The sequence below is a fragment of the Coptis chinensis genome, chromosome 4, assembly GCF_015680905.1.
Source record: "Coptis chinensis isolate HL-2020 chromosome 4, ASM1568090v1, whole genome shotgun sequence".
Classification (NCBI taxonomy): domain Eukaryota; kingdom Viridiplantae; phylum Streptophyta; class Magnoliopsida; order Ranunculales; family Ranunculaceae; genus Coptis; species Coptis chinensis.
The window spans coordinates 100,006,078-100,015,898 of NC_141459.1; the positions used below are offsets into that span (position 1 = coordinate 100,006,078).

Here is a 9,821-nt window from a genome sequence, read left to right on the forward strand (position 1 = left end):
TACCAAGAAATATAGAAATGACTCGCATGGGACAAGTTGTCCAGTCCAAGAGTGGGACTGGACAAGTTTTTCCGTCCAACATTTTTTCTTTTTTTTTAATAAAAAATTCAAATGGCTCGACTTTGTACCGTTGGGCTTTTGTACCGTTGGGCCTGAACAAATATATTTAGATTCGTTGGCCTTGTCGCCTATATATATTATTGTTTCACTACCTCACTTATTTTTCACTAATTCACTTAATCTTTCTCTCATCTTTCTTATTTCATTAAATGGATCACCAATTCACTAATCTTTCTCTTGCCAATTCACAAAATATGGAGCGTCATCCTCGTCCAAGACGTAATTTGGAATTCATCCCTGCTGAAGATGAATTATTGTGTCGAGCACATATGGTTGCACTTGAAGGAATGGAGCATAATATTACGTTGTCAAATTATGGACTTAGGCAAGTTATTTAGGATACAACTTGTGAAATATTCAGACAGAACGACAATCATGGAGGTAGAACCAATAAAGTATTATTAGAACGATTTGAGAGGATTTGCAAAAATTGTAAGAAATATCTTACCTTGCAGCATGCACTTAGGATTGTTGATGCTTTCAATAGTGATGAAGAGCAAAAAACTGCGGCGAAACGTATGTTTCTAGAAGTTAAAGGAGTTGAATTTGTTCATGAACGTTGTTTGGATATTATTGGGCATGTACTTGACTGGTATTAGATTATGTTTTAGCGTACTAATTTATTTAAGTTTTATGTTGTAATATGTTTTTATCATTTACGTGTATGTTTTTCTTTAAATAAAATTGTATTTTGTTTTAATGAAAGTATATTTTATTGAAAAAATGTGTTTGTTTATAAGTTGAAATTAAAAACAAATCAACTCAACTAGAAATGAAAAACATTACAACTTAATTTGAAATAATAACACAAAACATCTTATAAAATTATACGGAATTAAAAACACATGCAAAATAATTAAAGACACTACGGAATTAAACAACGTACAAATATTATATATCCTACACTTAAATTCTAAGAGGTACGACTTGTTTCTCCACCACACATTGAATTGAAGGATTGCATTGATCGCACAAGCCACACCTAGGGCAGAAATCTACTACTTCCTTGCAAAAATGACATACAGGTATGTCAACCTTTTTTGAATGATAGATATTGATATTTGAGGGACAATCATCAACATCACACTTTAGAAGTTTGTTTTCCAATGTTCCATCATCATTGCTAGCTATGACCACTATCATCATGTCGTTGCATTCAAGTTTTGGGCATTTGATGTTAATGTATGGACATGAAGTAGCGTAATGATCAACTTCCTTACACCACTGACAAATCTTAGGTGTAGAAATGTGGGCAATATTTGCTCCGCCCATATATATTGGTAGTTGAAGTTGAGATAGAAATTGAAGTTGAGAACGATTAGAGAATGAGAATGAGAAACTAAAGTGAGGAATGAAAATGACTTTGAATATATAGGCAAAGGCCCAACGGATAGAAATATATCCGTTGGGAATAAATTTCAACGGATAGAAATATATCCGTTGGGAATAATGTCAACGGATATAAATTGATCCCTTTGTTTTAGTGTATTTTTCCTTTATTATGCAATGCAGTTTTGGCTTGGAGGCCCATGGACTTATGATGCAGTGCAGGTGCTTGCTGAGAAGTACCTTGATGCATATGATGGTGTCGTGAAAGTGTGAAGAGTGTGTTAGCAGAGGTGAAAGTGCGCCCGCACTTAGTTTGCCCTTCTGACAAGCACACACACGCTAAGGGCTTTTCTTTGGGTTTTACGAGAACAGTCTTTTGTTTTCATTTGTTTTCTATAGGATTAGTTCGGTGAACTCACCGCTGGTTTGTTTTAGGGTTAGAACGCCTATTTAAAGGCTTAGGAGAATTGTGATGATTCATTAATTGATTTTTATAAAAGTATTTCATCGTTTCTTGGTTAAAGAGCGATTATTTGATTGTTTGTGAGCTAACACACTTAGTATTACATTAGGTTATTAGTCACGTTCACATGGGCTTAATTGTTCACATGAGAATTTCTTTGTCTACATAACAAAAAGTATGTATAGATTCTAAACTTGCTATAATAATTAAAACAGTGTAATAATTAACGCAATGAATAGATTCACTAGCCCCCAAATATCTTGACCTTAAATTAACGCAATGTAATAATTAATTTAATGCATAAAAAAAATTGGGCATAGCCTCCTTTGTTTAATCAACATAATTCATATACCTAAACCTGTTTTAAGATTCTCAAAAACCTGTTCAAACCCTAAAAAACAACAACAACCAACAACAATGACATCACTAAATTATTACAAAATAGTGCAATATAACACTATGGAGCACTGCCCTGACTGCTCTGGCCACTCCCTCTCCATTTTCGCCCTCTCTTATTAGGAGCATTGTTTTGTTGCATGATATCGGTAGCTAATCTCTGAAACATCAACACAATGCAATTAAAATCTAAAATTTGATATATATAAAAAAAAGATTTGAAAATATAAAAATACAAAACATATAATAAAATTACCAAGGCTGCCAATTTGTTTGTCATCTTAGTCATCCTATGCTCAGCGTTTGCTCTTTGCGTTCGTTCTTCATCTAAATAGTCATAATATTGTTGAGTGTGCTCAATTAAACTAGCTCGAAGCCCCTAGTTAATTTGCATTTCATCTGATAATCGAGCACGCACTGTTTCCTGCATGGTGTCAATATTGTATCTAAGTAAAATATATATACATAGTGTGTTTAAATATACATAATGAAATATAAATATACCTCATTAAACTGTTGTAAGTCAGGTACAAGCACCGAACGCTCCAAGTGAAATGTGCTCTCCATCCCTAAGAACTAACAATGCGATATGACCATGGGTCGTATGGATCACTAGGTGGGGGTGTATAACCATGATTGACTCCAGATGTTCTTGTGGAACTTGCAGGTTCTGGGAATTTGACGTCTCGTCTAAAAATCTGACTAGTTGCGACATCCATGTTTGCACCTCTATACAGTGGACCCGCAGATAGATTTCCCCTATAAACTTTCCGCCAATAAGTCTCATAATCAAGACTGGAGTTCACATCAACATAATCAATAAAACACGGCCACGCACTCTCAACGCGATACCGTTCAATCAAATTCTCTGATACATCCATAACACGCATATATGTGGGTGGGGGAGCAGGAATATATCTATATCCAATGGTCTGCATAGTCACTCTATCTCCAAGGAACCAATCACGTATATCAGGGGCTTGCAATATGAATCTTTTTAAAGACATTAGAGTACTATGCTGACAGATATGCATATTCTCAAATTGAGAACCTTGCCACGGACTCCAAACAATAGATCTCACACTTTTTGCCTTTATTTGGATCCTAGCAGCTTGAAGATCATTATGGACCTCATCCTTTAATCTAGCATGACCAAAAGCAGCCCATCCCTGTGGGCAAGGCCATAAGTCCTTATCCCAATCCTCTTTCAGTATAGGGTTTAAGCAAGCCAAATACTCATACCACTAGTACTGAAATGATCAAATGAAAGTGTATCGAATTTAAATTATATAATATTTAACTAACAAAATAAAAGCTTATATCTTAAAAGTTAAATCCTATTGAATTACCTGTAGTATCCAAGTAATTCCGTTGCATTGCTTCCCCATCTCATTTGTTTGTACAAACAAATCAAGCCCTGTATATAGGTGTGCCATGAAAGCACCTCCCCATTCAAAATCTTCCAAGCTATCAAGGTCTACCAAAGATGATAACCAACTATCCCGAATCCCAAATTTTCCCGTTGTAAAACTCACTTGGCCCAAAAAATATAACAAAAAAATCCTGATAAACTCATCTTCCTCCGCAGAGTTTGGGTCCAAATATAAAGCGTCAACTTCGTGCTCTAAACAATATTCATAATCTAATAAGTGTATGAATATTTCTCTGATGGGCAGGTTCAAAATGTATCTGCCATCCATATTCCCTAGAACAAGTATACCTTCAAAATCAAACAACGAAGGCAGTAGAGTCTTCAACCTTTCCAAATCATCTTCGATACTTGAATCAAACAAAAATGGCTTCTTCTCACCCACACTTAAACCCGTTAGCATTGTAAAGTCAAGTGGTGTGATACCAATCTCACCACATGGAAAGTGAAAAGTGTGTGTGGTGTGCCACCATCGTTCCACCAATGCAAATATCAGTGGACGATCGGTCCGAATGCTTGTACACAATATCAGTGGACCAAAATGTGTTCCCAAAATTCGAGCTCTTACATACTCCATTTCGTCCCCTCTTTCCACTAGGTGACTCCAAAAGTCTTTAATGCTCGGCATTGTGCATCTCCATTTCGTCGAACTCATTTTCTACACGTTGAGGCATTTAATCAAACAATTAGTATATGATAAATTTTAAACACGATTTTAAATCAAAATCAATTGAACAACGTTCATAAACTCATACTCACTCCGTCAGTGTTATATAAACACGAAACATGCTTGTCTGGATCGGGAACCAACGTCGGATGATCAACAATACTCAATCTCCGTGGAAAGTTGAAATCATTTTCTGGTACGAGTTCACTCTCATTTTTCCGAGGATTTGAATTTCCCGACCCACGCATAATAGTCTTCTTACGTCCAGCTCGTTGATGTTGATCCATTGCAAAAAAATAAAAACAAAATTGGTTGAAAAAAGAATTTTTATTTGGTGATTGAAGGGATTGGTTTTGGAGTTTATCTCGTTGTTCCTATAGGGGGCAAATGGTACTGGAAGCTTGTGATGAGAATTCGCGCGTTTTAAAAAAAAAAATTGTTTCGACAGGGACGGGACAACTTTTCCCGTCCGAAATAAAAAACCAAATTTTGTCAAAAACGCACTGGTTCTTCGCTTGTTTTTAGAAATTTTGATGTACAAAATATGCTGAGGTGTCACAACAAAAAATAGAAATGCGTTGATGATGCTCTAAGTTTTGTATGAAAAAACACAGTTAGGTTTTCTTTTGGAAGTAAAGGGGTTTCATTGTTTTGGTATTTTGTGTTTGATTTAGAGTGATGGTTTTTGTTTACATTTTTGTTTGAAGAAAGTCCTTACTGAAAAATGTAAACACCAAGTATACATTTTTGGTATACTTGATGCTTACGTCTCACTAAATACATATATGTAGTATAATGGTGCTTACATGTTATAGTTTGGTTTTCATTTCATACTACATGTCTTCCTTTCACATGATTTTAATTTGATAATTTGTACATTCATTTTCATGTGAAAGTTTCCTCTTTACAGGTCAATGACCAACAAAATTTCTTGGACCTGTATATCTATAGAGCACATGATTGGAATTTAAGACCCTTTTAGCAGCCCCATTAAAATGACATTTTTGTGGTTGGGGTGTTATACTTGCCTTTAGCAGCCCATATAACCCCCCATTAGACTTGCTCTAAAAACATTATGTACATATCTTCTACCCGCAAACTAAATGCATCCTGAGAACAGAAGTATACATGGGTTTTAAAACTTACTTTTGCTGGTCACGTCGGTTCCAATATCAAAAGCTTCTTTTTGGGTTTTGATTAATTCTTCACTCGCTTCATGACATAACCCCATTTGCCTTCATTCTTTTACTTCGGCCTAATATTACAAAGCCCAAACTAATGACTCCCATATCTGATCCAAATAATTCTCTTCTTCTGACCTCAAGTGAACAAACTAAAGTCATGCCGACCAAATCTCGTACTCATGCATTTTCTTTAGTTTTGACATATTTAATCAATTTAACTTCAATTCTTTCAAAATCACAGAAAACACACTAACTAGATCAAACAAATAAAATAAACGAACTAACTAATATAAAATTATACGTAAATATGTAATATTTACAAATTTAATTTAATTTAAAGTGGTGGGTAGGTCGGGGGTGGGGTGGGGTAGGAGTGTTAATAAATTGAACAAGATAATTGATAATTAACCACATCAACAAAAATTGGAATCTACCACCATCTAAATGAATTCGGGCACTTATGTTGGAAATTATAGATCACAGTGATAACAATTAACCTCAAGATTTTGGAATCAATGACAAAACATGAATACTAACACAACCAATTATATGGCTCACATCACATATAACTCCCTCTAGCCCCTCCATTTATATGATTTATATATCATCCAGAAAAACTAAAGTTATCAGACATATTAACCACATTAGTCTTTGGAAAAACCCTTGTAGGTTCCAAGTTAGTAGAGAGTAGTAGTTCTGGTAGTGTGTATGAAACTAAGGGGCTATTTGTTTTTTTGGGTTAAGTTATAAGAGGGTCTTATAAGACCATGTGTTATAAGAGGGTCTTATAAGATGGTCTTATAAAGTGGTTTGTTTTTCATTTTAAGTTCCTCTTATAAGCACTTGTAAAAATAGAAAAAACAAAAACATAACATCTTATAGATGGTTATTTGACAAATATAACCCTACTTTACATCACATTTAACATGAATAGATTAATTTGAAACAAAGATATAGTTTGATTTTCGATTTCAAATCAATTTTGATAATTAGAATATCGATTTTAGAAAACTACTTTAATTGGCAATGGTGGTGGTGGTCTTAATAGCACAGTGGTGGTGGTAGTGGAAGTGGTGGTGGTGGTCTTAATAACACGGTGGTGGTAGTAGTAGTAGTAGAAGTGGTGGATATCTTAATAGCACGGTGGTGGTGGTGGTGGTGACAGTCTTAATAATATGGTGGTAGTGGTGGTGATGGTAGTGGTAGTAAAGGTGATGATATTGGTCTTAATAGCACGGTGGTAGTGATGGTGGTGGTGGTGGTTTTAATAGCACGGTGGTGGTGGTGGTGATAGTCTTAATAGTACGATGATAGTGGTGGCGGAGGTGATAATGGTGGTGGTAGTGGTGGTGGTGATGATGGTGGTGGTAGTGGCGGCAGTGGTGGTGGTGATGGTGGTGGTGGTAGTGGCGGCAGTGGTGGTGATGGTTTTAATAGTTTGGTGGTGGTGGTGGTGGTGGTGGTAGCCGGTGGTGGCTAGGGCAATGGAGTTATTTGAAGAAGAAGATAATGAAAAGAAAAGAAGAGATAAATGGGGTTAGGGGTATATGAACGGGGGTGTTTGAGTCATTTTTCAAGTTATAAGACTTATAGAATTGAAGTAGATCTAATTTTGGTACTTATAGAATTGGAGCCTCTTATAAGACATTTATAGTAGAATGGCTCTTATAAGAGGCAAAAAACAAACCAAAAAAATGTCCAAAATCACTAGGCCACATCTTATAAGAGGTTATAAGACCTCAAGGTCTTATAAGAGGCAAAAACAAATGGCCCCTAAGGTGGGGATTAGTACTGTTGGTGCTAATCCAATTACTGTTATCACCTGGATCCTCTTAAAGATCTTGATATGGCTTTCTTCAAACAAAAAATAACAAAAAGTACACTGTAGAATTTCCAACTATGGCCCTGGGATTAGCCGAGGTAGGTGTAAGCTGGCCCTGACACACGGTTAACAACAAAAAACACATTGATCCTCATATCCTCGATTATTGGTATTAGAGTTCGGTTCCTCTATAACCGGGTACAGAGATTGATCTCTGTACCACACACACACGTCTCGTATCTCGACGCACACACACACATCTCGGAGCACACACACAGGTATCGAGGCACACACACACATCTCGATTTTGAATCAACGGTGAGATAACACGGTTACAGAGATAATCTCTGTAACCGGTTGTAGAGATCTCGAACCCTTGGTATTATGCCCGTGATCGTTGTACACAATATCACGAACTTGAAGATTCGACTTAGGAGTTACCCAAAATGCCATCTGGGCTTTTAATTTGCCCGTTATGGCCCATGTATCAAAATGCACCAATCCAAAGGAAGACGTTTCCATTGATGAAAACAATAGGTGATAACTACTTCTTGTTTGTCCTTTTGAAAGACCCTACAATGACAACATTTTTGTCCTTTTCATATGTTCGTGATGTAGAAAACATGGTGGGGTGCGGGTCTGGTTAGCCAAGAACCAGCATTGTTTGCGACCACAATAGCTGGAAATATTGTATATGGTAAAGAGGATGCTAGCATGGAGTAGATTATTGATGTAAAATAAAGAATATGTATATGAAAATAAAGAAGAACACGATTGTTTGTCTTCCTCTGATTGAAGAGAGACTGAAACATCATTCTATATATAAGGTACAAGACTTGCTCACTAAGAAGAATTACCAACAACATGGAAAGACTTCCTCACCAAGAATCTAGTAATTGGTGAGAAAATATACGTGAACTTAGAAACTAAATATACAAAAATATTCTAATAATTGACAATCTCTGCCTGACGGTTATAAAACCCAGGTTGGTATATGTTCCACTCAGTGCCCTCTTAATACCAGTAACTTGTATGGCTCTCATTCAGAAACTTTAAGACATAATATATGTATTGGTGTACATCTGCTTATTGATTTTGTTTGTTGTCAATTGATAGAATGTGATTTCTTAGCCCACGTGTTCCTCTTCCTTCTTATTCTCCTTTTCTATTTTTTCCTTTTCTTTTGAATTAAGGAACAGAGAATCGCCATTTTTTTTTGTTTGGTAATTGTTTGGTAAGCCCGCTTTAAATGACATTAGTAACACTCTTTGATGCTGGCGGGATTCGAGCCCCAGACCTCCGGTATCATCACCCAAAGGTTTTACCGAATTTGCTAGTTGACACCTACCAGAGAATCGTCATTGCAAGGGCAATATTGAGAAATCCAAGGATTCTACTACGGATGAGAATCAACAAGTTGTCCAAAGAGGCACTTGTTTCAATCATGTCAAACCGAACCACAATCATTGTTGCACACAGATTGTCCACAATTCGTGCTGTTGATACAATTGTCATCTTGAAGAATGGACGGGTTGTTGAAAGTGGTAACCATTTGGAATAGATGTCCGATAAGAAAGGAGCGTATGCGCGCTACTCTAGTGAGTCTGCAGGTAACATCAAATAACAATGACCCGAGCCAGAATATTAGTGATTCTAGAAGTTCATTGCTTTCAGAAACATTCAACAGTCAAAAGATTAACTCAATTGGCACAAAAAGAGATTCGGATGAGCAACCAACATAAGGACTCGTGCAGCTCTATGCCAGCCCCTTCAATTTGGAAACTAATCAAACTGAACTCGCCTGAGTGGCCCTTTACATTAATTGGGTCAGTTGGTGCTGTTCTGGCAGGAATGGAAACTCCTCTATTTGCTGTTGGAATCCGTATGTGTTGGATTTATCCCTCACATGAGGAGAGTCCACTCTGCGTGGAGATGCCATAGCGCGACTGCGCTCAGATTCTTCTTGCTCGGAGCACGACCTGCGCTCGTGACTTTGAAGGACTTCCAGTAGAGTGAGCACACCTACGCCCTACTTGGGCTTGCCCGAGGCGCGACCTACGCTCAGGTCTATTTTTCGTGGGCTTCGCTATAGTAACCGCGAAATTTGTTTTTTGATATAAAAACAAAATCAAGGTTTTGGAAAACCTAACCAAGAACCAAACCAGAGAAGAACCAAAGAACAAAAGAGAGAAACCAAATCTTGAAAGCAATCAAGATTGAGAGATAACCTTTACAGAGAGACAACCCTGTAAAGAGAGAAGAGTGATCTAGTAAGGTGAGAGACTGAAAGGAGATATTGTAATCTTCCTTTCCACTTTATAACAAACTAGCTCTTGTGGAAGTAGGCATCATTGGCCGAACCACGGTAAATCTTTGTGTTGTGGTTTGTTTTTACTGCTTTACATTATTAT

At 36.8% G+C, this 9,821-nt stretch overlaps 1 protein-coding gene across 2 annotated transcripts; it reads right to left on the reverse strand.

The window, feature by feature from the left end:
* Positions 1–2,183: 2,183 nt before the first annotated feature.
* On the reverse strand, positions 2,184–6,302 carry LOC147506203 (protein MAINTENANCE OF MERISTEMS-like). Of its 2 annotated transcripts, XM_086604225.1 has the most exons (5): positions 4,497–6,302; positions 3,658–4,395; positions 2,813–3,558; positions 2,565–2,732; positions 2,184–2,468 (listed from the first exon to the last, which is right to left on the reverse strand). In XM_086604225.1, exons 1-3 carry the CDS (start codon positions 4,689–4,691, stop codon positions 3,553–3,555), a joined length of 939 nt encoding a protein of 312 aa, XP_086460351.1. In that variant the 5' UTR covers positions 4,692–6,302; the 3' UTR covers positions 2,184–2,468; positions 2,565–2,732; positions 2,813–3,552. The 2 variants fall into 2 exon arrangements, with proteins under 2 accessions (XP_086460351.1, XP_086460350.1); XM_086604224.1 differs by having other exon boundaries at positions 2,813–4,395.
* Positions 6,303–9,821: the final 3,519 nt, after the last annotated feature.

What these genes read in the sequence shown, in the direction of transcription:
- LOC147506203 (XM_086604224.1), bottom strand. Translation starts at nt 4,691, where the DNA reads ATGGATCAACATCAACGAGCTGGACGTAAGAAGACTATTATGCGTGGG. An exon ending in GTTTATATAACACTGACGGA is followed by an intron (nt 4,396 to 4,496) that starts GTGAGTATGAGT and finishes CTCAACGTGTAG; the next exon opens with AAAATGAGTTCGACGAAATG.